A 27,192-nucleotide genomic window follows, 5' to 3' on the forward strand; every position below is an offset into this window, starting at 1 on the left:
TAAACTCGGCTAATCACGAGAAATATAACATAATAAAGTGATGCACTTTTTTAGTTAGGTCCGAGAGGTTTCGAATTTAAATTATGTAAATGAAGGCTCTCATGTCTCTGTATTTAGCTAAATTGATGAGTCAATGAATAAAAGCAAAAAAAAAAGAAAAAAGAAAGAAATATCGTTTAATCACCCAATAAATAAATATTATGGAAAATATTATGAAAAAATCAATAAAGAAAAAATAAAAATAAAAATAAAAATAAAAATCTCCTTAATCCGAAGCTATAAGAGGAAAACCTAAATCACAAGCGTACCCTCTCAGAGGTTAGAGAAGGGCAGAGAGACGGAGAGAGGGCTCTGATTCTCAGCTTTGCGGCTTCAGACTCTCCGCAGATCCGAAGCCCTTCCACCTCCGATTGCCGGCATTTGCTCCGTTCTATTTCCGATCGGCGGAAGCTCTTATCCCAAACCTTAATCCTGACGCACTCTCCCTTTTCCTATTTCTCTATTTCTTTTTCGAGCTTTTCGAGCTGATCAATGGCGGCCTTTTCCTTTATGCTCTGATCAGCCAAGTTTTGCCAGCAAATTTTTGTCCCCGCGAGCCTCTACTAACCCCTATTGATGGCTATGACAGCCGATTCTTCCTCCAACCACCACTCCCCCAGCAGCGGCGGCGACGGCGGCAACAGCCCCCACGTCCGGCGCAAGCACCTCCCTTCCCCGTGGGCCCAGGTAGTCCGCGGCGAACTCGAGCCCTCTCCGGCGGCCAACCAGCCGCAGTCTCCTCCTCCGCAGCTGTCCACTTCTCCGCCAGCTCCCGCAGCCGCTCCAGAGCAAGGTTCCTCCTCGCCGCCTCTCCAAGCCGACGGTGTGCACGTGGGGGCGGAGAGCTCCGAGTCCGAGGCGAACAGCAGCAATGCAGCTTCTGCTCGCCCCAAAAAGCCCGCTTGGAGCAAACCGCCGCCGGGTGACGGCTCCACTGCCACCACTGCAGACGCCGGGCCGCTGATGGGTGACGCTGTGTCATGGCCAGAGCTATCCAAGGCCGCTAGGCCTGTTCCCAGAGCGGGGGCTCCCGATTCTTCTTCTCCTCCTCCTTCAAGGACCGTCACTGAAGGATCTAATTCCAATTCTCAGGTTTGGCTTGAAACTTTGTTGCGATAAAAATTGAGTTTTTATCATGTTTTGCTGCCTAGAAAGTAAATTCGATATTGCCGTGTCTGCCGTACTTTATCCTAAGATGTAATTGGCTTGTATGATGAATTCCTTTGTCTCCGGACATAATGTGTTCGCTTGAAAATGGCATCTTGTTATTCTCATTTCTCAGAATTAGTTGCATGCATGTATGTTATAGGCCCCTGCTGCTGTAACGAATCCTCCCAGGAGACAAGCACATTCTACCAATAATCCGAACCCTAACCCAACACCGCACCCCACAGTCCCGGCTCGTCAGAGGCCGAATAAGCAGCGTGGTGGCGGTGGTGGGTCCGGTCATCCTCCTCCAGTGCAGCCTATTCCTCCGCCTCCGCCTCCACCACCGTTTCCCCTCTTCTCGGTGCCTCCTCCTAATCCTTACCCGAATCTGCTGTCCCCGGGGACGGGTCCTTCCGTGAGAGAACACAGTGCTAATTGGGAAGGCAGCAGACCTCTAGGCAGGTTCCCCTCTCAGCCACGTCCCATTAACGAGCACCGGAATTTTTCTCGGAGAGGTAGCTTTGGGTCCCACACGCGCGGAGAGGGCCAGAGAGATCGAGGAAATTATGGAAGTGGCAGAGATGTTAATGCACAATCACATAGAGCCAATTCGAGAAGCTATATGAGATCCCCGCCTCCGCCTCCGCCTCCCAACCCTCCCCCATTCCTTCACCCTCCTCCACCTGGTAGGCCTTTCATGACACCCGTGCCTTATACTGGTAAGTTAAGCCAAAATCTTATTTTTGTAACGTTATGGTTTACGAATTGCTTCAGATTTAGCTGACAATGCTCTTATTTTTCCAGATATGGGTCCTCTATATTACCCTCCTGTCCCTATGGATCCGTTTAGAGGCGGGATGCTATTTGCGAATGGACCACCTCTTCCTGTGTTTTATCCTGTCACAGAACCACATCCCCTACCTGTTTCATTAGTTCGCCAGATAGAATATTATTTCAGGTTCTTTATTTGGGCATTCGCTTTCGTATTCATGCTGTGAACTTCTGTTGTTGCTGTAGTGTTTTGGAAATTTAAGCTCGTGTTTGTTTTGTCTATTGTAGTGATGATAACTTGGCAAAAGACGAATTTTTGAAGTCAAACATGGATAGTGAAGGATGGGTTCCCATTAGCTTGATAGCAGGCTTTCCTCGAGTGAGTTCTTTAAGTATGCTTAATGAATATTCAGTAGGGTTGTTTGCTTGCAGCTGAACATGCGAATGTTTCTGCTCAGTATGCTGTGTTTCATATACTTCAACTATTGATTTAATAGGTGGTCCTCTAATTCATCATTTCATTGTTATCTACTTTTTAGGAGTGTATTAAGCATTTTCTTTATTACGAAGCATTTTTTCATGTATGACCAATGACTGACATATTCAGTGCTCCTGTTACCTCTCATACGACCCATCATTGTTCCCAGTAACTCAAACTAACTTGTATTGGTGAGAATCATTAAACCCATGCTTGCAGCCTTCATTATGATTCTACTAGTATTCTTGTGGAATGGTTAGTCATATCATCTAGTTCTATAATAACTTATAGTCGATAATGTTTTGATTGGATCCTTCCACCACTACTCTCTGTTAGTCTGCTATTCAGGTAGCATGCTTCCCAATGTTCATTTAATTAGTTCCTCGGAGTTATGAATTCTCAATGTTTTTAATTTTCTTTTAGTTCTGTTGCCTTCAAAACGATTTGGAAATATAGTCCAAGTTGAGGTAAAGCTTGCAAGAGTCTACTTCTTAGATTTCCTCATTTTGTATCTTGGATTAGTATTCGCTGTTTTCTCGGGAATCAGTATCTTCTTCGTGGGTGTGTTGTTTGCAGGTTAAGACTATGACCACCGATGCCCAGCTGATCTTAAATTGCTTGAAAGCTTCTACACTTGTGGAAGTACAGGTGAATTGCGCCTCACCTACTTTATTGTTTCTATTGGCAGCATATTTAGTTGGGTCTGGTAAAGTTGCTTCCCGTTTTGGGGAATTCAAAGAAAGATCTACTACCTAATGATTGACTCTGCTGTGGAAATCACTGCAGGATGAAAAGGTAAGGAGGCGAAATGAGTGGATGAAATGGGTTCGAGCTCCCGGGCAGTTTTCATCGGAGGGTGGCTCACCATCATTTGCAGGGTCGAGTCAGAATACCCTTGCAGCTTCTCTTCAGAACATGGCTATGGTGGAAGCTGCTGCTGACTCAAGTAGCACAAGCCCACCAGTGCATCCGGAGGAACAGAACATAGGCAACACCGATTCCAGCCACAGCTGATCATTTTGTTCTGGGAGTTGCGACGATTATATCTTGAATTTGTTTCATTCTTCATGTGCAAAGACGGTGCTGGTATGTCGGTTGGGGTTCAGGATGTGGAAGATAGATGATAAGATAATGATTATAGGTTGCCCTTAAGGACAGCAAGGGAAACCCTTTTGGGGATGAAGCACTATTTAATAGGTGGGTTTGTATAGTCTGGAATTAAGAGTCTATGGATGGCCACGGATTTTTCCTTGGTCTTTTGCTTCTTTATTTTTCATTTTTCAGGGATTTTTTTTTTACGGGTCGCATTGGGTGGTTCTGAAGATCGATATAAAGTTTTGCCTCGATAAGATAAAACAGATTACAGTCTTTGGATCCATAAGGACTCCATTATCCAGTGAGTTTTGAAGGAGATGCAGAGTAGTGTGGCTTCTCTGCTGCTAGGGTTTACAGACAAGGGATGATGATGATGATGATGGGTTTTATTATATTTATGACAATTCTTTTTTGGGTTTAATTGTTGTTTCCTTGCTCCGTTGTCTGATTAGTCATTTGTTCATTTGTTTGATTCTTTTGCTTTTCAATTGTCCTCTCCTGTCGGATGACATTGTGATATTCATTTTTGGCCACCGAATGACATTGTGATTACATTACTCATTGTATGCATCTGTTCTTGAATGAACATTTGTCCCTTTTAGGGCAACTCACCAGAGTTCCAGGTTTTGGCTTTCACTTAATGCCGGCTTGTTACATTGGATTGGAGAGGAGCCATCACAAAATGTTCAGGTCAGACCGAAGCAAAGATTTGGCATCTAAATATGATGATGAATCTCTCGAGACATAGTCTTGGCAAGAACAGGAAAGTGACGCGGAGTGTTACAAGGGCCTAGAAATGTGGCTGCCGGTGTTCATAGTTGGCTGAGGTATTGAGAGTGGCGGGAGTTCTGCGGCAAAACAGGACAGAGCAATTGTCTGTCAGGCTTGGGGGAATTGGATGATGATGATAATGGCTGTTTCATCATCCACTGATGGACAGAATGAATCCCTACAACCTTTAATCCATCCAACAATGGAAGGCTTACCTTGGGGTTTGACTTGATATTGATTGATTGTGCGTGCGTGCGGGAGCGATCAAATTGGATGGCATAGAAAGAGTGCTTTCAGAAATTGGGAGCAGGAAACAAGAGAAAATGACCTTTGTCTACCCTATGTCCCTTTCCCCTTCCCCGGCAGCGACCACTGCACTACTAGCTCGTATTACTCTTCTAATATACTGAACCAATCACATAAGACTCTTATCTCCACGTGAAAGTAGAATTGCCCGACTCGATGGCATACTGAATCGGAAACCGGCAAGCTCCACAAGACGTTGGTTCTCCTTCGAGGAGCAAGCCGAGGCCCATGTCTGGACATGGGCCTCGGTGGGAGAGTTCGTTCCAACGACATCACTACACTCTCTCTTACCGTACCGCAGCAACAGATCCTACTATTCTGCCATTTTTGCACCAGCTAAAAAAATCTAGTGAAGTCAGTACGATGATGATGCGACTGCCATTCGCCACTGCTATATATAATTCTCTGTTCTTCAACATTGGCATTGCCCGTCCACCCGTCCCAACTCCTCGCTCCATGTCACCGTAACATTTGACCGAAAGGAACAGAGATCAGGAAGAGGTGGTGGGCAGTACTAAAGTTGCAGTGCAGTTCCAATCAAACAGTCCCGTGTTCTTCCCATCTTGCTTGCTTCTAAATTTAATCCCCACTGGGATGTGGGGACATTATATTAAATAAGCCCCATACAACCATAACCAAAACCAAACAACCCGAGTCTTTGGGACAGTCCCAGAAAAGAAGAAACAAGGAACAATTCTCTATCTTCTGTCTTGGGGGAGAAAAGAAATCACCATGTCCCCTGGTTCCGAACTTGTCGGCGACCAGAGCAACAACAACGGAGCAGTTGCTTTCTTGGTTCCGTCCCCTCCTCCTGTTCTCTCGCCGTCTTCGCCCTGCCGGAAGACCATGGAGGATGTCTGGGGAGATATTAGCCGCTCCATCCCCAGGGATCATGACCCCGTCTCTATCTCCGGTGCGATCCTCCAGGACTTCATATGGAGCCCTTTCCAGAGGAACTGGGCCTTCGCTGGTGTGAAAGACTCATCCTCCGTAGTGGCAGTGGCAGCTCCATTCGATTGTCCGGCTTCTTGCTTGAGCTCGAACTCGAACTCGAACTCGGGTTGCCCCAAGGCGACCAGGCCCGGCTCAGCCCCATACTTGGACGGGTCTTCAGGCCTGAACGCTCATTGCCAGAAACGGGGGCTGGAAACGAAGGATGAGTCCTGGGACCGGAGGCACAAGAGGCTGATCAAGAACCGGGAGTCCGCCGCCCGCTCCCGGGCCCGGAGACAGGTAAAACTTTCCCACTCTCTGGCACTAAAGACGTAACAAATGGATTGTTCTTTGTGCATAAAAAAGAGCCCCAATTTCCCGTAACATAGAAATCATAGAACGTCCGATGAACATTAATCAGAGATATCTATGCTTATTCCAGTGATTCCATCGTCTTATGTTATTGACATTCACAAGTGATTATTTTCATCGGTTCGAACGGACTCATTACCACGGGCAGGCTTACACGATAGAACTGGAATTGGAGGTCGAACGTTTGAGGCAAGAGAATGCTAAGCTCAGAAAACAGCAAGAAAAGGTACGATCACGCAGCTTCTTAAGACAATAGGCTGAGACTAATTATTAATCCGGGCATCATATAAAGTCCACCCACACGAAGTGCAATTTACATCACAGCTCGCGGTTTAGATTTTAAAGATTATCAGTGTCTGATGTAATTTGTGTTTGGTTTTCTTTGTTGTTGGCTGCAGTTGTTCCTGCAACTAGCACCCGCTTCAGATCAGATTCCCAAAAAGAACAGGCTCCATAGAACCTTAACAGGTCCCTTTTAAGGAGCAACACTCCAAAACAGTAATATCAATTAATTATTTATTTAATTAATCTATCATTAATTAAAGACTATTTACAATTAATCTGGCCCACTAATTTTTGTTTATTTCTGAAGATAGAAGATTCCTCTCTTACCCTTTCACTCAATTTATTATTATCACTATCAGCCTTGCAAGAAAGGGGAGCTTATCTTTGTAAAAAAAAAAAAAAAAGGGAGTTTACTTGACGTTGTATAGTGACGTACGTCTTGTTTTGATAATTAAGAGGTTTCAAATTCGATATTTTGGTGGGACGATCATACTTTTTTATTAGATATTTAAAATTTTTATTTTATTATATTAAATTTATGAACTTGTCTTGTAAAAAAAAAAAAAAGCAAGCTTATCTTCCCACCAAACTTTTCTATCGGGGTTGTTCCTGTTGCTGTCCCTGTTCCTGTCCCATTCGGAGTCTTCCATAATCAATTGGAAAAAATACGAAGAGAGTCAAGTAGTAGCATGCGATATGTCACTTTCTATGCCGCTGTCAACATAGGCGATATAGTTCAACCGAACCGGAAGAGCACACGGACGATGCCTCGTTCATCCAGTGTGAAAGAAAGGAGCCAGGACAAAGAACCATATTGAAACCCTCGGGTGGACTGGCTGCAGAATGGATCATATGCCTTAGTAGAACATCACTCGTCATATGGTTTTTCAGGACGATGTACCTCGTGTGTGTTTGTGCGCGTGTGTGTGTGATATTTTTGAACTTCTGCTATGTGACCATGACATGTCGTGTCTATGCATGTTATTGGTGGGCAGGGTAGTTGTGAGGGTATAAGTGCTCGGTACGACGAAAAGAGGATAAAGAAAGAAAAATCAATCACGTGGCAAAAGTGATCGCATCTCCATGACTTGGATTGATCGCAAGAAACAATATTCAGTACAATAATCTATATACGATCCGAGATTGAAAGAGATTCTGAATTTGATATTTTTTAGTTGAGAACGTCTCTTCTTTTTCTTTGTTCTTTCTTCCGATAGAAACTCTAATATTCGAAAGTTTAATTGAATCCTGATTAATTCAGTCGAATTGAATCAACGTACTAAAAGATAAATCTCTCACCGTGTGTATTTTTTACATTCACAAAAACTTTTAACGCTTCTTTATTTTAATTTATAAGTCAAGCCAGCATTTAGATATGTTCTTCTAATTGAAAAATGACGAAAATGCCTGATAGGCTATAATTGAAAAATGACGAAAATAGCTGATAGGCTAAATTTTGCCAATATTTTCCCGAGGCTATCTTAGGTAAAGATGTGACATGTCCGGTGCTGAATTTTCTGCCTGCTTTTCTCCCTCCTTGAACCTTATCTCTCCCGTACATGGATTCTAAATTCTGCTTCCTCCATGCCTTCTTATTTTATTTTATTTTTCTTCCCCTTCGCCTTTTTTATTTGATCGGTCATTTATGGAAATACGATGCAATGTTAGGATCCACAGAGATTCTCGCTGAACCTTGTAGAGTAAATTAATAATTTACCCCACAAGAGATCGATATTACATCAAATCTGATATCAAAATTTTTTTTACATTTATTTTGACATTAACTTATTAAATGTACATCATATTGCCAATTTTGTCTGTCTGCCGTTAAAAACTCGACGGAACACTATGACGAAATAGATAATCATTTACTAGGTCAATGTCAAAATTGATATAAAAAAAGTAAGAAATAATGTCATGTTAGATGTTTACGTTCACTATTGGACGACAGACAGATAAAATGCATCATTTGATATACATTTAATTTATCAAGGTCCAATTTGATGTAAAAAAAATTTTGAGATCTGATTTGATGTACCATCAACTTTTCGATTGAAAAATTATTAATTTACTCAACCTTATAATTGGCAAACTTTCCCTTCCACAAAAAACACAAAAAGAAAAACATTATAAGTACATCCTAAGAAGAAATCTTAGGATGTGAACAAGTTAGTGCTCCAAACATTGGATCAGGAGCTCGATTTTTGTTTTTGTTTTTAAGACTTGATAGCATCAGATTGATAAATTATTAATTTACTCAACCTTATAATTGGCAAACTTTCCCTTCCACAAAAAACACAAAAAGGAAAACCTAATAAGTACATCCTAAGAAGAAATCTTAGGATGTGAACAAGTTAGTGCTCCAAACATTGGATCAGGAGCTCCATTTTTTTTTAAAGACTTGATAGCAAATAAGATGGAAAAGTCCCTGTTTTGTTATAGAATTATTCGTATTCTGACTATAGTCTTGTGTATATGTGGTGTTTCTTTAAAATTTCATTAGGATTGCAGTGACAAATCTAAACTTTTGGATCCTAGTTATGACTTAAATGGGACATTTCACTGCGAGATTCAAATCCATATAGTTACGCTTTGTGTGAATTACTTTTTATTAAAAAGAAAAAGAACATCCTTATAAGAAGAAATCAAGACTTGTTACTTCTTCGTGGCGAAATGGCAATCGAAAATCCTTATCTGACGCATGGGAAGGGTAGGAGAGTTGCCCAGCTCAAATTCTATGCTCTGAAAACTGGATCGAATAGGCTTAGGAAATGGGAAGCAGACTTGCCATGCAAAAGGCAAAAGACGTACACTCACAAGCATATATGAGATTGAATGTATTGGGTAAGGCAAGGCCAGTGGTGTCCCAGTGGGGGTGGCCGGGGGTGCACTGCTCTTTTCAGAAGGGTACAAAGTCTGGGGCTCCCCATATATATGTATATATATATGCATGTGTATATAAGAGGGAAGTTAAGGTGACATTATTCTCCCCCCGGACCCCCATACACTTCATGCATGCATTTGACAGTGAATCGTCAGTGAAGATGAATTAGTCAACAACCTAGAACACAGAAGTGCTCCCAACCCACCCACCCCCCCTCCCCCATTTGACAGTGAATCATCAGTGAAGATGAATTAGTCAACAACCTAGAACACTGAAGTGCTCCCCGCCCCCCCATTTGACAGTGAATCATCAGTGAAGATGAATTAGTCAACAACCTAGAACACTGAAGTGCTGCCCCCCCCCCCCCCCCCCCCCCCCCCCCCCCCCATCCATGTTAAGAAAATATCTTTTGCAGGAGGGTTGGGAAGAGATTTCAGTCCCCTTTCAGTCAATAAGGAGAGTATTTCAATCTTTTTTTTATTCTATATATTATTTTCACATAAGGGAGGAGCCACATGAGGTGCAAATCTCACGTACAGTTCTGGAACGGAGATTCTTCGAATCGAACGACAACCGTAATGGATGTCGGCTCAATCCAAAGGAAATTACACGGAAGCCTTACAAAATTATTATGAAGCTATGCAACTAGAAATTGATCCCTATGATCGAAGCTACATACTCTATAATATAGGCCTTATCCACACAAGTAACGGAGGACACGTAAAAGCCTTGGAATATTATTCTCGGGCACTAGAAGGAAACCCGTTCTTACCACAAGTTTTTTGTAATATGGTTGTGATATGTCATTACGTGTGACTATCTCCACTATAGAAAGAAAAGAAAAAGGGAAATAGATCTTAAATTCGATTCTTATGGATAAAATTTATGTTCCTCTTTATTTAATTTTTTTTGGTGTGAATCTGAGTATCCGGAAGTCCAATAGGTCCCGACTAATCCAGTCGAGTCGGATCGGCTCATTAAGGGGTAAAATTCTCCCAGCGTGGATTTTCTCAATTCACAACACTCGAACCTGACTTTTTTTAAGGGGAACAAGTGCCGAACTACTTGAACTAACTCACGTTGGTGGGCTCTTAATAGGCTAATCCGTCTCAACTAGATTAGTTAGAACCTATTGGGCTTCCGGATACCAGGGTTCACATAAAAAAAAAACCTTGAATGAATCGATAAGAGGTTGGCTCATATAAGCAAGGAGTTTTCTCTTCTCCATAATTAAGGTCTCTATTTTTGAAAATGCGATGGAGAGTAATTCTCATGAGTAAGTTGAATCTGGCTAAGATTTACTTGAACTGCCCGGCCGGCCTATGTAACCCTAACCATGTAAAGACCAAAGGGGGTGAAAAAAAAAACACTTCTAAGTATTTTTAAGAACATCCTCTTTCAGTAAAACTTCACCCGTATTCTTTTTAGTTATGCAAAAGAACTATGGACATAATAATGGGAACAAAAGAAGGAACGCAAAAGAGAATCAGTACTTCTATTAACGAGAATTAACCATATAATCTGTTAATTTAAATTGAAAATGTATATTGCTGTACTAAATTTCATATCTCCTTATAGGTCGCACTACATTAAGTGCCATATAGAAAACGGCATCCAGAGCATATTGAAAGATTATATCTTACCTGCTGATGGCGTCCTACACTCCTACTGTCTTTTGGACCACTTCAGTGAGTTTTGCCTTTTGTTTTCCATTTACTGACATTTCTTACAAATTTCGATCAATTTGTTCTGGACTTAATACTTAGTGAGGTTACCCACATTCTTTTATTAACTATTAGAGTTTCTATTTTATTATATCATGTCCATGAACCTTCTTTATAATTGAAAAAAAAATAGGCTTTCCTCTTGATTGCCCCCCATATTATAATATAACGTCTCTTAATCAATATCTTCATGCTTAGAAGAAACTTAGTATATATATATATATATAAAAGATATTAATATTAAATAGATAAAAGAAATGATACCATAAGCATATATATATATATATATATATATAACTAAAGGCCACTTGAATCAAGAGTTGCCTGCAGTTAATCATCCATTGGAAATTCATTTAATTTGTGAGGCAACTATCGATTGTGACGGCATCATCCATTAAGATTGTTGCTTAAAGATACAGACACCCGTTATCATTCGACTCCTATGGTTTAGTTTGATGTTAAAATATTGAGGGGCGGACATATAAAACCGGTTTTATTCCCAAATTAATTACTACGAACCTTCACGTCTCCGTATTCTCCTTTTCAGCGACAAATAATAAAATCAAAGGGTCACCTTATAAAAGTAGTTAGCTAGACCAGAGGGTTGCGTTAAACTCACCTAATCTAGTCGATTTATTCGATATTCAGGAGATCATATATGCAATTTGTGAAAAATAATCGCCACCTGGTTCTCCTCCTCCTAGCCAAAATGAAACGAGAGCTTCATAAAGTATCGATTTTCTGCTAGATCCAAAATCGACTCAAACCAAATAAAATCTGAAATTGACCCAAGATTTTGATTGGGTACGGGGATGGGGATGGGGCCAACGTATGATAAGCATACATCTCTCATGAGATTAAAGGATGAACATCGTTTGGCCATTAAAAGAAGAGGCTGACCATTGACAATTTCACCAAAGATATTCAACTTCAAGAGACCACTCTTTTCTTTATATATATAGATTGTAACGAAGTATAATAAGTTTTTACAAAAATAAATTCCTAGCAACTTCTTAGAAATTACGAGGTAACATTTTATTATAAATTCTAACATTAATACGCTTTACACATCAAATCCGTTGTCGTCCAGCGGTTAGGATATCTGGCTTTCACCCAGGAGACCCGGGTTCGATTCCCGGCAACGGAAGTATTAATATTTTTTTTTATTCAATATTTTGTTCTTTGTTTATTTTTATTGTTTTGTTGGGTGTTTGCTTCTCTCTTTTCCTTATTCCCCTGCTTAGGATTGCATTGCTCCCAAATCAGATCAGACTCAGGAAAAAAAAAAAAGAGAGAGAAATAAATTGTTCACAAAAAATTCACATTAGCCATGGAATTGTCGTATTTTTGTTGTCTATGACTCCCAATATATATATATTTGTTTATGACAATAAGCTATTGTCCACCTCTGTCGATAGATCTCGATGTAAAACCGACTTTTTTTTTTTTTCCCTTTTCGAAGGGCAGTGACCTGTTGTCCAGAAATCTCTGGACTGATCCAGTCGACTACTGGCCACAACATTACTTTCTGAAGAACAAAATACCGCACCATAGTGTCAACCTTGCATATGAACTGCAGGGGAGCTGGACCCATCTTTTGTGTTGATCCATGGCGGAAAGCTTCCTTCTGCAAGAATTTATTCAATGAGAAATAGTTCATATCTCACTCTTTTTTGCAGCCATGACAACTAACGAGAATTAATGGTTGCAGAATGGCAATTGGCCGTTTCTCCTTTTGGCAAGTAAATGAACCATTGATACCTTATTTTAGCAGGAACTTGTCTTACAAGGGAAGGTGGCTTTTTCTGTTTCGAAACTCATCGTGGCACCGGTAGGGTTGTAGTCATTAGCTTCACCCGCCTTCACGAATCTTCCCTTTACCCGCTTCCTCGTATCGGCTCTGGCTTTTCGGGATGCGTACCTTATCTGTTTCCCAAACCTGCTCACCCAGAGATTGAAAATATTTCATTAGGGGGCAAAATATTTAATCCGATTCAAATGACAGAAGATTGAATTTGAGTATATTTCCTGATGAAGGTGAGAGACATACATCCGTGTTTTCTTCTTCTCATTGTACCGCATCTTGGCTTTGTCTCTTGCCTGTGGAGAGCTGCCCTCGAGATTTGGGTCCCATGGCGACTCCACAGATAGAAGCATCGGAGATAATCCACAATCTTGGTAATCAGAGGCGCTGCTTTCCCCGGTTATATTAGACAATGATAAGGACTTGCTCGAAGCCGGAAATCCCAAACCAATGTTTCTGTTGCAGTTTGGAGGATTCATAAGCATGCAACTGTTAGTACCGCCACCACCTCCTCCCTTCACATATTGCATCCCGAGAATCAAGTTCCCGAGCTGAGAAGGCTGGAATGCAACACATTCGGGTTGTCCTGATTCCGATGCCTAGCATAAAAACAGAGATAAACTTTAAGCGAGATTGTAAAATGAGGGCATGTCATCAAACGAAGATGTTAAGAAAAACATTAAACAGATAAGTCGACCCTAACCTCTATGTTCTCAATTGGTCCATTGGTCTCAGGAGCGGGTAGATTTTTCCCCATCAGAAGGCATTCCATATCTCCATCCTCAAACTGGTACTGAGCTTGATCCGTCTTGCAATCTATAATATCGTTACCGTTTCCCAAATTTGTCAGTCCGTCCATGTTAAGATTCTGACACAGATCAGCCCCGCTATCTTGTACTCCAAGGTTCTTGAACCCCGAACAACCAGGCAGTACCTAAACCAATAAACATTCGAATTTGCATAATATAAGGTTACTACTGGTCATATACAGAGAACTGCTTACGAACCAATGCAAAAGCTCGAACTAATAAATGGAAGGGTGATACGGATTAACTTAAGGAGCAATATATGGAGATCGGTAGCCATGAAAGCCAACTTATATATCTTGATGATAATTAAATCAAAATGAAAACATGGTGATATATTTATCATGTTAAAAAAAAAAAATCCAAGTATTACCTTAGGTGGATTGAGGTCTGGAGACATGGAGGGTGCCTGATCTCGACAGAACTGCATTTGATTTGGGTGCGTTGTGTAGCTTGACGGAAGTCCCAACCAAGATTCGAGCTCAGTCAGTTTGTTTGGCCCCGTATTACCATAACAAACCTCACTGCCCTTCCGCTCCAAGTTGCAACTCAAGCCATTATACGAACCCCACCCGTTATCGAACTCGCCTGAGGAAGGAGGTGGATCGAGAATGGAGGCCCAGATGCTCGAGAACTCTGCCATGGAAGGGCAGCCTGAGTAGCAATTCAGAGCCTGCTGGGAATGGCCTGGGCCCGAGCACCCCTGCCCATTCCATTCACAGCCCTGACAGAGAGACAACTTCTCGTCGGAGCACCGAATTATAGCAGGCTGACAACTACACTTATCACATAGCAACGAACGAGAATGGCGATGGGCTAAGGAGTTGGCTGAATGGATGTAACCATCACACCGGAGGCAGAGCCGAGCAGAGTCGGATTTGCAATAAACCACAGCTCTTACAGCGTTACAAAAGTCACACGAAGGCTCCATTCCGATCAACAAGTTAAACGATTAACGATTCGGGTTTAATGTAAATTTGACCCTTGGGCCACATTACAAGAATAGTAGCAATCAGAAAAACAAAAAGGGACTCTCTTTTTTTTTTTTTTTTAAGGAGAACAAAAAATCTTTCGGTGAATGATCGATAGGAAAGCCCCAGAAATGCCAAATCACTGCCTTTCCGGGATCGAAGCAAATCGGCCCACATCAAGAAACTGCAGATCCATTAAAATGTGATCGTCTAGGGGGTAAGATTGGTTCGAAGATTTGAAGAATCTGAAATCGAGCCGAAGAACTTCGGAGAGAAGATAAACTCTGCTCTGTTTGTGCTTTGGAGTTCTAAAATGTTCTCTCTTATGGTTGTCTTGTGTGAAGAGGTAAGCTTCTTCAGTCAGCACAGTCTAATTTTATCACGTTTAAACCGAGGTTAACTGGGTTTCCGCCACGTGGACACACGTGCATTTAAGAGAATGATACTGTTGTTCACGTGGAAGGCGCCATCGTAGCGTATCTGGTAGGCTGGCCTCTTTACTCGGGCACGGATTTGTCGATGGCATACAGATGTAATTTCGAAGAAAATCGGGGCTGGTTTTCCTATGAATCTGGTCGCTCGTTGACTGCCACGTGGAGGCCTGGCTCAAGTGGTGTTTTTTCATGGTGCCGTAGGAGGATTTATGTTCACATTAGGTCCTCAAACGTTACCCTTCTTTTCATTTTCATCCTAGTTCTCCTTTTGTTTTAGCTTCATCTCTGCTTTCGACCACTTCTTAGAGCACTTAAGGTGGCTCGAAAATCAAAATTTTCTGATCAGAATTTCGGCCCGTTATGAGTTTCGAGGCATGTAAATTGATCGCACGTGTATAAGTTTATGAATATCACATTAACACGTTAGCAAATTCTCAGGGTCATAAGACATATATTACATGTTCTTGTTCAGATTAGGTACGGAATTGCTACTTGTAGTTAGTTTAAAGCCATACCTAATAGATGAGATCATGGTGTTTTCACTGGAGGATATGGTGGCCAAACACGTAAGATATAGGGGTGCTCGGTTTCGGTTTGATGTGTTTTTTTTTACTTAAATCGTAATCAAACCATAAATACGGTTTTATGAAAATTAAAAACATATCCATATACAAATCACATTTTTTAAAATAAAACCCACTGGTAAAATTCGGTTACTTTTTTGTTTGGTTAACCGCATAAACTCATCTTCTACATAAATTCGATAAATCCTTCGATTATTCATAATAATCGGTTAACTTCATAGCAAAATACACATACAAAATAACCCATTGTATAAAACAACCTACCTATAAGCTAACAAATCTAAATCAAAAGTAAAATGCCTTCCATGATAAAGATTATCAATTCTAAAGCTTCATTCTCCTGTCAACATCCTACAGCCAACATTTTACAGAGTCAATGAAAAAAAAAACCAGATTATTCATCAATCTATTACATGTACATACAAATAAGTATAAGAAAGAGTTCAAATACCTTCATCCAGCATATAATCAGATTACATGTGGGCTTTAGGCCCAAATGAAGAAAAATTCAACACACACACACATATATATATATATATATATATATATATATAACATCCGGTTCGGTTTGATTATTTTTCGGTTTTTCACTTTATAAACTGAAAACCACACCATATTCGAAATTTTCAAGATAAATCACCCACTAATCAAACCAGATATTCGGATATTCGGTTTGGTTTGATTTTTCGGTTTTCCTTATTCTTTTAGCAGCCCGAGCAAGATAGATGCTGTGAGCAAAGGTAACGATATTACAGAAAGCATACTACTTCGTACAACTTCCCATTCCCTAACAATGACACCTATATATATATATATATATATATATATATAAGCTTGAAAATAAGTGCATTGAATGGTGGCCTAATTGTAAATATATTCACATTAACAAAATATTTACCAAATGAATAAATAAATAATAAAATAAAATATATACATTCTAGAAATATATATATGAAATTCTATATTGGAAATTGTTTTAAATAAATAAATATATATGTTCTAGAAATATATATACATATGAAAATCTGTTTTTGAAATTGTTTTAAATAGATATGAGTAGACAAGTTATCGTATATTTATTTAGATATACAAAAAAGTCTATGTTTGTTAATTATTTGTATTTTTTATATTCCTGAAATATAATGCAACTTCATATAATTCTATATAATTATTTTAATTATAATTAACAAATAGATTTGAAAAAAGATTCATTTTCAGAGTTAACTATTTTTTCTTATTATAATACAATTTCTATAATCATCATAGGATTTAGAAGAATTCATGCGATATATCTTTAAGAATACAAAATATCATCACATACATATAAAGTAAATATAATTTATTAATATTATGTAAATATGCAAATAGTGAATAATTTTAAATAAATTTAGTATTTTTAAAGTATATTAAAAAATTTATAGATAGTATAAACAAATTTATCTGTTATATACATTTCTGAGTTGTAACTATAAAATCCACATGACATTAGAGCTCAGACGGTCAGACGGTCTTTAGGCCTCTAATGTGTTTAGCTATTAAAATTGGGACTCTAAAAGGAACACGAGCAACAAAAGTATGGACAACTCCTTGCCAATAACTGAGAAATGACGTTTAGTATGATGGAGTAGCATAGCCAGAGACCAATATGTAGATCTTCAATTTGATTCTCACTAATAGGACTTCAGCTTAATGTTTCAATGGTAGAACTGTAGGAAAGTCCCGCATGGAGGAGATAATGTCCCCCTTATTCTTTTTGCTATTTCTTTTTTTGGTTATAAGGGAAGTCTATAACTCATTGTTATCAGAACCGAATCGGACCGGCCGGTTCGACCGGTCGGATCTGAAACCGAACCTATGATCGGTCCGATTCGCTTAAAAATCGGAAATGCATAAAAAACCCGGTGAACCCAAAAACTCGGTCGGTTTTTACGTGAACCCATTCGAATCGGCCGGTTCATGGGTTCATAAATTTTAAGCGGAATCCGACCCGAACTCCTTCCTCCCGACCTAAGCGGAATTGCAGAAAATCAGAAATCATCAGAATGCAGAGTAGCAGAGTTGAAATCTTGAAAAAATCGAAAACCCTACCTGCCCTAGTCGTCTTCATCCCGAGTTCCTCACTTCCCCTTCGACTCTTCCTGTTGTTCTTCTTCATCAGCTCATCTTCTCCGCCTCCTCTGATTCTTTTTTCTTCTCCTTCGAAACCCCCTCGACTCAAGCGGAAATTGCAGAGTGCATCTTCGAGATTCTTCCGGTTGTTCTTCATCGGTTTGTCGCTCCTCTCCCTCTTCTCCTTTGCTTGTGGTTGCGGTAACAAATTGAGGCATTGGACTGGATTTCCCAATTCCCTAAACATTGATAAAATGGTTGAATTGATTGTCGGCCTTACTAGCGCTACTGCAAATGTTGGCGTAAGGACTCTTTATCGGATACTTCTATCTTTTTGGGAGGCCTAATTTCTGCAGCTTCTTCTGTAACAGCTTTTTTATTCCTCCCCAGTTGGCGATGATAAAAGAATAAGCGGGAATCTAACCTCTGAAAGCTGAAGTAAGGTATTAAATTTTACTATTTTATAGATTATGAACTTGATTTCATGGCTGCTTCTTCCAGAAACTCAAACCTCATTATAGCGAGGGCGAGAGGTATGGATCTTATATTGGATGATTTAACTGTCAAGTCACCCTGCAATTATAATAACAGCTATATATGGATTCCACATGCAGCAGCACACGGTAGCATTCGTCCATAGAATAATTGGATTAATTCTGTTTGCTTTCATAGTCGAAAACCCCATCAATTATAATTGGGAAGAACTCCATTTCTCCACCATTTCTGCTTGAAATCTGATGAGCTTCATATAATTGAATGGGGCCTATTGCATGAGAAAACCCACACATGGCATTGGATCAATGCTGCTGTGAGGGGCCGCAGTCGAATTGATTTGGCTCTATTGAAAGCAGCTTATTTTTTATATTTCGATGCATGTAAAATTAATAGATTGCACATGAAGCACTTATATATATATATAAACATACAGAGAGACTTTAACGGGGACCAATTACAAGATACATAGACGCGCATGTTAATGTACTACTTACCGGCTGCTGTATTGATGAATCACATAGCTTGCAATTCCTTATTGGTTGTCTTGTGAATGAGAGAAAAACAAAAAGTTATTTAAATGGAATTGTTGGTATTAAATTGGTGGTTGGTTGAATTTGGAAGATCTTGATATGGATGATGGGGCTGAAGATAATATTGATGGGGGGAGTGTCAGTGACCGAGTCCAACAAAATCCATTATTTGAAGCTCCTGAAGCACCACATGATGTTGCAGCTGAAGACAATATTTGTGGAAATTATGGTGGAGATTGGAGTGCGTGAAATTGCTGATGACATTGACTGATTAGTTAGTCCTTATTGGATTTGATTTATCAACTTGTGATGGTGAATTGTGGCTTATCTTTATTTTTTGTCGTTAAATTACGTGTGAGTCGTGTGAAGGTTAGACAAACTTTTCTTCATTTGGCTTTAAGCTTTGTTCTGCCATTGATGATATAACAGCGGGATTCCTCTCAACAGGTTCCTATATCTGAATGAAACCTTCTCATTCTCGCAACTCTTGGGAGCTGCTGTTACTTTGGTTCCAATGTATTCAATTACAGGAAACAGCCCTTGGAATGATGCACGTTTTAAAAGATTTTCTGTCAAATGGGTATATTATGCAAGAATCGCAGTTCGATGCCTTTGCTTCTCAATCAGGGCTGCTATACCAACAATTCATTTAAGTGAAGCTTCATATAGAGAAGTGCAAAATGGATTTTTTTTTTACACTTATTAATTATTATCTAATATATATTACTATTTTTTTTGTATTTTATATTATTTTTTTAAATAATATATATATATATATTTTATAAATAAACATGCGGTCCGACCCATCGAACTCCCGGTTGAACCCATAAACCCATGAACCCATGCCTCGGCCGGTTTGATGTCCGGTCTGGTTCTGATAACACTGCTATAATTCTATACATTGAAATAAAATTTCTAAATATTTTAAATATCAAATAAAAAGGCACATGTAGTCTCACTTGAGTATCGAATCTGAAATCTATTAGTTATTAGGTGAGGGTGTATGCTACCGCGCTATACCCTCTTTGATTATTCTTTTTCACTCATCTATACGATAGAAAAGAAAAGAGTTTCCCTATAGAACAAAGGAGACCCATGTATTTATTTCTCTACCTATAAATCTCTACAGAATAAATTCAAAATAATTGATTTACAAAAAAAAAATTCAAAACTATTGGTCCGTTTCTCTGCCAAAAAAATTAAAACAATATTGTTAATAGTTGATCTCATACAATAAAATAAAAGTAGTTGTCTCGTTAATTAATACTTAAAATCTGCTACGTACTAAAATCTGAGTAACTTATTTATAGACCTTGAAAACGTGTATTTATACTCTTGCAATCTTTTATGTCTTTCTTATGATAATTTATAATTACAAAAGAGGTTCAGGAACTATTGATACCTCTTGTACTGAACAACATGGAACTTCCGGATCTGAATTGGAATATCAAGGAATCGCCACTAGTTTTTAAAGGGTCAACTAGAAACCTAATATTATCTACGAGGACATAATAATATCCTTCTAGGATTTCATTGGTCTACGGTTAAAAAAACTTAGTTTGAGTGTTCTATAAAAGCTAACAAGCCAATAATCCGTCCAAATCGGCACTCTATTTGTCTGAGTTTCCGATTTTATTAATTTTCCAAGTTGTACCTAATTAATATAATTCATTCTGCCATTCTCGCTCAATTCGATATCTCATCCCTCACTTTTCGTTCGGCCAATCAATCACGCATCACAAGAATTTCACATGATTACAAGTCCTATTGATTAATCATCCGATCAAAACAACTTTTTTTCCACTTTACCACTTTATTCCATATATTAACCAAATCTAATCAAATGGTTAATCAAGGTCCAATTGAAGCGAATTTCGGATTTTTCCTTAATGACACAATCGTCTCAGTTGTGGAAGTTCAGGGACCGTTTTGAAAATTCTGTAACGTTTGGGTTCCGATTTGGAAGCATCTCAATGACAGGGGCCGAATTGCAAACCCTGGAAAAATTTAGACCTTGAGTCTAAAGGGTACGGTGATCACGTACCAAACTGAAAATATTAGGAAAGCCATCCCTGGACTGAACTGAAAGAGTTCAAGTTCAGGGGCCAATTTGCAAATCCTGTATCAGTGCACTGATTTATTTTGTTTCAGTGCACTAAATCTGTTTATGGCACTATTTTTGCCGCATGGTCTTTATGTTGTTTCGATAAGGGGAAATTCTGTGGTGCAAAATAAGTAAAATCATTTTAAAATTCGGGTAATCTACTTCAAATATAAGTAGTTTATTATGAATCTAAGTAATTTACCCTATCTAATTTTTCAAAATGTGTAATTTACTTCAAATAAGCTACTTTACTATAACTTTGACTACTTCACTTACGCGTACAATGCAATCACTTCTGAAGTGATAAGGCCTTGAAAGGAACGGTCTCCACTCCATAAGAAGATGCATCCGTTGGTGGCTCAACCATTAACCAAACAAGGTGTGCATGAAAAGGATAATGGGGTCGGACCTTCTTCCACTAGGAGGGTTTTTTTTTTATTATTATTATTAATTTCCCCCTCTCTTCATACTTCATAGCAATGAAGATTTTATCATTACCTGAAAAAGGATCGAGACACTGAACGAAACAAAAATTTACAAAAATAAGAAGATTGAAGTGATATTTTTCAAGGCAAACTACTTCAAATAGAAACAGGTTTGAAGAACTTAGGGAATAAGAACGGAGCCGTGAGCAATCAATGTCTCAGCCTCGTGCTGGCTACAAAGATCTCCAGTGAAACTCGAGAAGGAAGAATCCTTAAGCCATTAAATCCATGCAGTCTCAGTCATCTAAAATAGATCGTCGTCGGAAGATAATCCTTATATCATAGCTCCACTAGAAGGGTTTTTATCCTTAGGATTCCATAATTTTACATAGCTCCACTAGAAGGGTTTTTATCCTTAGGATTCCATAATTTTACACAGCCCACTAGGTGGGGTTGCCACTGCCAATAGATTATACGGCTCCAAAATGATTTTTCCGACTGAACTTCCACGAAGATATCTTCATGATCATATAACGACTTTGGAGTTTTTGCTCGATAGATACACAAGGACCCAAAAAAAAAAAATGTTGTGTCAAATAGAAAACATGAAAACCCACTTATAGTCCGGACATGAACATGAACGGCGACAAGCCTAACCCCTATTCCTGTCTTATTGCATCGTGTAATATAATAACTCTATATATCTGTCCCTAAATTTTTAGTATTATTAGGTCTTCACATGTAGAAATATTTACATGACGCCCACCAGCTTATATGCAACAGATCGGGATTTATAGGGCAAATTACCAAAAAAAAATGTAATTTACACTTTTGAATTTTTAACACGAACTACTTTTCTTTGTATAATAATACGTTAACTTTTGATCTATTGCCATATTTGACACGATGTCAATTTTCGCATTAACTTTAACGATTTGTTGAGGTGGCACTTGATGGTGCCAAGTGGAGCACAGCGATTGGCCCCACATAACTTTTATTATGAAAAATTATTATGAAAAATGAAAAAGAAAAGGTAGAAAACAAAATCGAGGGAGGGAGAGGGGGAGGGGGCCGAGGTGGGAGCCTCATCAGCGGCCATCACTATTCTAATTGGAATTGGCGGCGACCCTACATGGGCGATGGCGGCCTCTAGTGAGACCCATCAATTGAAATTGAAGGAACCTCGAAATTCTGGAATTCCTTCAATTCCAACCAGTGGGAGTCTCGCTGGCGGTCACCATCCCTCGTATCGTAGTCGACGGGCGACAAACGAGGCGACCGCTGATCCTGATTGGAGGGTGGTGGCTACCAACGAGGCCTCAACTGCCGGTGGCTCCCCCTTCTTCCTCTTTCAGTTGATAGTTTTTTTTCAGAAATAATTTTTTATTAAAAATTTTATGGGGCTCACTCGGCCAATCTCTAGGCACCACGTGGCACCGTCAGTCACGTCATCTCTATAAGGTGACACGTTGGCTTTTTCAGTTAAAAGTGACTGATCAACTCATGTAGTGCCAATCGTGACACATATCACAAAATTTGAGAATTTTCTTGCAAAGAAAAATAATGATTCGTGTTTAAAATTAAAAAAGAAATTGCAAAATTTGTGTGACTGTGTGTGTGTGTTTTTTTAGCCCGATTTATGTACGCAACCATATTTTGAGTTGTGACTATGATTCCAGTGAAGGTAGAAAATGATGTGCCCTAGTAAGTAATTTTCTTTTTATTGAATGACCAAGTAATTTGACCTTCCACTAATCATGCACCATGATATGTTGACCCCACCATGATTAAATCAATGGACGTTCCTTCCTTTTAGTAATGAGATGAACAAAAAAGCCACTTCTTGACATGGACAAATTTGTGTGACGTCAACAGTGTTCCCTTGTATGTGGAAAGACCATTCTTTCCGTAATTCTTCCCCCACCCCACCACACATTTAAATGGTATGACCTGTTTCTTCTATGCTCAACTACGTTTCCCCAAGATTTGTGCCATTTATTCCGTCAGCATCTCTATGGTGCCTTCCTTGATTAATTTACCCTTTTCCTTAGATACCAACATTAATTAATTCAAGTGATTTAGCGTCTTGAGTCTCGTAAATGGAGAAAATCCATTATTGGAAGAGTTTCGCTCAAAGCCCATTAAAATTCTAATTACCAGGTAATATACACCGCAAAAGTAAATAAATATGCCATTTATATTTGATATATCCCTAATCATATCTAAAATTCGAACAGGCATTACCATGTAAGTCCAAAACACTTCGCAATGGGCTAGGTCGATCAACTTTTTAAAATAAGCAGTTGTAATAATTATTTCAAAATTTCATGTATAAATCATATTTAAAAGTTCGAGTCTTGTAAATGAAGAAAATTCATACTGTGAGAGTTTTACCCCCTTAGTAACTGATCCGGCTCGAACTGGATTAGTCGGGGTCAGTTGGGCTTTTGAATACCGGTGTATGCACTGAAAAAAAAAAAAGAGTTAGACCTAAAACCTGAAAAATATTGATGGCATTCAAATCTTTCCCGACATAGATAAGGCTCTATTGCTTCAGTATAATTTATATCCACCAAATCTCCACTTCCATTGCCACCATATTCATCTCTCAACAGACAAACCTGAAAACGCCCACCTTCTCTGGATAGCTATGTGGGCATTAAGAATTCACCATCTCCTTTGATATATCGAGTGAGAGTGAGCACTTTGCTTCCACCTTCCGTCTATGGCAAGGGCACTCTCTCTCTATATAAAGCACTGAATCACTGATCCAAGTCCACCAAAAGAAGTGTTTAAACACAGCTCGAGAAATTCGGCATGAGAGGCCTTTCTGTTTTCTTATTACGTTCCTTCCTCTGCCTCCTTGTTTCGCACCCGGGTGACGCCGCTCGAGCAAACGAGGATGGTGACGGCATTTACATAGTTTACATGGGCACGGTGTCCTTGGGCAAGAGTGCTTCGGGGATTGAACCTACGGAACTTCTGAAGTCTATTCAAAGGTAAAATTTCTCTTTACCCTAGAGATGGACTTGGAAAATACCGGGGCTTTGTACACAATTGCCGAACCAACTAAAATTGAGCTTGTCGATGCTAGGAAAGACAATGCTGTCGTTCACAGCTACTGGAGGAGTTTCTCGGGGTTTGCTGCCCACTTGTCGATGAAGGAGGCTCGATTGATCGCTCAGAAGCCCGGAGTCGTCTCAGTTTTCCCTGACAGGCTGCTGCAGCTCCACACAACCCGCTCCTGGGACTTCCTGAACTATCAAACAGACTTATTAATCGATTCGAGACCTACGTCAAACTCCGATTCTCCCCCATCTCAGGAGTCTTCAGACACTATCATCGGTCTCTTGGATTCAGGTAATACAAAATGTTCTTAGCTTGTTCTCATATGACGCGATGTTTCAACTTATGATGTAAAATGGTCATCAGAATATGCTAACTTAAAAGTTCTACGTGTAAACTAGGAATTTGGCCAGAGGCTGATAGTTTCAGGGACGAGGGCATGGGCCCGGTCCCGTCACGGTGGAAGGGAGTTTGCATGGCAGGGGACAGTTTCAGTTCCTCCAACTGCAACAGGTAAAATTAGGAGCTTGCCTTGAACAAGTATTCGAACAATTTTCGTTTCGTATCAGGGAAAGCACCTGAAAGCAGAAAACTTCATTGCTCATGTACATTCGAACTTGGAAAACTGAGTTTTATATAATGAAGAAAGGAAAATGAAAAATCTCCCAATCTGAAATGTTGGTAATACAGGAAGCTGATAGGAGCAAGATTCTACAAAAGCGATTTCAGTACTGCGGATGCAGTCGACCAATCGCCTCGGGACAGACTTGGCCACGGGACTCACGTGGCCTCTACTGCCGCGGGAAAGCCCGTCTCCGGAACATCCTACTATGGTATTGCTGCTGGGACTGCCAAGGGAGGATCCCCAGGGTCACGAATCGCTGCCTACAGAGTCTGCCTTACTACAGGCTGTCGTTCGTCTGCCATCTTAGCTGCATTTGATGATGCCATCGCGGACGGGGTCGATGTGCTGTCAGTCTCACTGGGGGCCTCAGCCTCCTCAGGGCTCGACTTGAGGGCCGACCCCATCGCAATTGGGGCTTTCCATGCAGCACAGCATGGGATTCTGGTGGTGTGCTCAGCAGGGAACGACGGGCCTAACCCAGGTTCGGTTGTGAATGCTGCTCCCTGGATTCTGACCGTGGCTGCATCCACCATCGACAGGGATTTCGAGTCGGATGTTGTGTTAGAAGGAAACAAAGTGATCAAGGGAGAAGCCATAAATTTCTCTCCTCTAGATAAAACTCCTGTTTACACGTTGATAGATGGAAAGTCGGCTAAGAAAAGAGATGCAGATGCATTAATGGCAAGGTTCATATCTATTCGAACTCTTAAAAACCGAAAAATATGGATCAAAATTTTTGGTCCAGATTCACTCATCCTCCAGTATTCAATCAATTATCCAGGAATTGCAACCCAAACACGATGGATGAGCTCATGGTCAAGGGGAGTATTGTTCTCTGCTACAATGATGATGGTGGGTACAGAGAAAAGAACAAGATGGAGGAGGTGAAGAGCCTTGGAGGGATCGGCATGATCTCGGTGAACGATGAAGGGAGATCGGCCGCGTCCATCTACAAGTCGTTACCTGTGACTGTTGTAACTTCGGATGACGCTGCCAAGATCCTAGCATATATTAACTTGAACTCCACGAGGTAACATAATTGAAAATATAATCATCAAAAGGAATTTGAAGCTGGGAACTGGTACTATAATACAAAAGCTTGGTCTTACTGTTTCTTCTTCTTTTTCCGTTCAATGATCTTACAGAACGTCGGTCGGGACGATCCTAGTGACAACCACAGTTGAAAATTACAAGCCAGCACCTGTCATGGCATACTTTTCATCCCGGGGACCTTCTTCCTTGACAAGGAACATTCTCAAGGCAAGCCTGGTCTCATATCTGAAACTCTTCCTTTTCGTTCCTGGCTCAGTCGTGAACTCCAGGGAGCCATAGACTGATCCTGCTCCTAAATGAGCCGAAGATGATATCTGATTCGTGATCGGGTTTGTTTTTGCAGCCAGATGTTACGGCACCTGGAGTGGACATTCTCGCTGCTTGGATCGGAAATGACACCAAGGGAACTCCGGGAAAGGGAACCCCCGCATTCAGTGTGTTATCAGGGACTTCAATGTCGTGTCCTCACGTGTCGGGGATTGCTGCTGTAGTGAAGTCTAGGAACCCGTCGTGGGACCCCTCTGCGATCCGATCTGCCATCATGACGACAGGTTGACACTCTTTACCTATCCCCTTTCACCAACTTTTGTTTTCTGAAAAATTGAGAGCATAGTGGATAGAATGCAATGGCACTTCCGAGGATGGATCGAGGCCTGATGTTCCTTTCCACGCTTTCTCAATATGCAGCTACTCAAACAAACAACTTGAAAAGCCCCATAACAACGCATACGGGATCGGTAGCTGCAGCATACGAATATGGTTCAGGACAAGTGAACCCGGCTGTATCCCTTAACCCAGGACTGGTTTACGAGACGAATGCCTCCGACTACCTGAACTTCCTCTGTTACTACGGGTACAGCATCACCGATATAAAAACTATTGCTGGAAATGCCTCCGACGGATTTTCCTGCCCTGCTGACTCAAATGCTGATCTCATATCGAATATGAACTACCCCTCAATAGCAGTTTCTGGGTTCGACGGCAAAGGAAGCAGGACCATCACCCGAACTCTCACAAATGTTGCAGGAAACCAAGAGACCCCTTATGCTGTAAGCATTGACGCACCAAAGGGGCTAGCTGTTAAAGTAATTCCAGAGAAACTCGTATTCGGAAGAGATGGTGAGAAGCAGAGTTATCTAGTGCTCTTCTCAGCGTCATCTCCAGTGAAGGACGACCTACTCGGCTCGCTCACGTGGTCCAATGGAAAATATAGTGTCCGAAGTCCATTTGTCGTGAGCAGCAGTAAGCATTAACTGTTATTGCGATTACATGTAGATGATCTTTATGTACGAGGTCTACAGAGTAAATATGTATCGACCCAAATAAGAGGAAACAAAGGAAAAACTAATCATACACCCAATTTTCAATTTTATGAGTTC

General features: G+C 40.3%; 4 protein-coding genes and 1 non-coding gene across 6 annotated transcripts; 4 read left to right on the plus strand and 1 right to left on the minus strand.

Annotated features, from left to right (window-relative positions):
* The first annotated feature begins 302 nt into the window (after positions 1 to 302).
* On the plus strand, positions 303 to 3,968 carry LOC116213695 (la-related protein 1C-like). The gene is made up of 6 exons (XM_031548726.1): positions 303 to 1,131; positions 1,349 to 1,907; positions 1,993 to 2,146; positions 2,248 to 2,338; positions 3,014 to 3,085; positions 3,224 to 3,968. The coding sequence occupies exons 1-6, from the start codon at positions 616 to 618 to the stop codon at positions 3,449 to 3,451; spliced, it is 1,620 nt and encodes a 539-aa protein (XP_031404586.1). The 5' UTR covers positions 303 to 615; the 3' UTR covers positions 3,452 to 3,968.
* A 788-nt stretch (positions 3,969 to 4,756) lies between these two features.
* On the plus strand, positions 4,757 to 7,381 carry LOC116213698 (bZIP transcription factor 27-like). The gene is made up of 4 exons (XM_031548729.1): positions 4,757 to 5,842; positions 6,063 to 6,140; positions 6,313 to 6,382; positions 6,926 to 7,381. The coding sequence occupies exons 1-4, from the start codon at positions 5,342 to 5,344 to the stop codon at positions 7,015 to 7,017; spliced, it is 741 nt and encodes a 246-aa protein (XP_031404589.1). The 5' UTR covers positions 4,757 to 5,341; the 3' UTR covers positions 7,018 to 7,381.
* A 4,501-nt stretch (positions 7,382 to 11,882) lies between these two features.
* Positions 11,883 to 11,954, plus strand: TRNAE-UUC. The gene has a single exon. It is a non-coding gene; the product is annotated as a tRNA-Glu (tRNA).
* Positions 11,955 to 12,111: 157 nt separating this feature from the next.
* On the minus strand, positions 12,112 to 14,710 carry LOC116213697 (putative zinc finger protein CONSTANS-LIKE 11). Of its 2 annotated transcripts, none has more exons than XM_031548728.1 (5): positions 13,791 to 14,710; positions 13,315 to 13,545; positions 12,858 to 13,210; positions 12,595 to 12,746; positions 12,112 to 12,434 (listed from the first exon to the last, which is right to left on the minus strand). In XM_031548728.1, coding segments are annotated over exons 1-5 (1,296 nt in total). In that variant the 5' UTR covers positions 14,349 to 14,710; the 3' UTR covers positions 12,112 to 12,432. The 2 variants fall into 2 exon arrangements, with proteins under 2 accessions (XP_031404588.1, XP_031404587.1); XM_031548727.1 differs by having other exon boundaries at positions 12,569 to 12,746; positions 13,791 to 14,709.
* Positions 14,711 to 23,697: 8,987 nt separating this feature from the next.
* Positions 23,698 to 27,188, plus strand: LOC116214096 (CO(2)-response secreted protease-like). The gene is made up of 8 exons (XM_031549382.1): positions 23,698 to 24,068; positions 24,164 to 24,429; positions 24,537 to 24,648; positions 24,826 to 25,446; positions 25,542 to 25,790; positions 25,906 to 26,020; positions 26,157 to 26,364; positions 26,501 to 27,188. Exons 1-8 carry the CDS (start codon positions 23,887 to 23,889, stop codon positions 27,064 to 27,066), a joined length of 2,319 nt encoding a protein of 772 aa, XP_031405242.1. The 5' UTR covers positions 23,698 to 23,886; the 3' UTR covers positions 27,067 to 27,188.
* The last annotated feature ends 4 nt before the right edge of the window (positions 27,189 to 27,192 follow it).

The sequence above is a fragment of the Punica granatum genome, chromosome 7 (genome assembly GCF_007655135.1).
Source record: "Punica granatum isolate Tunisia-2019 chromosome 7, ASM765513v2, whole genome shotgun sequence".
In the NCBI taxonomy this organism is placed as follows: Eukaryota; Viridiplantae; Streptophyta; class Magnoliopsida; order Myrtales; family Lythraceae; genus Punica; species Punica granatum.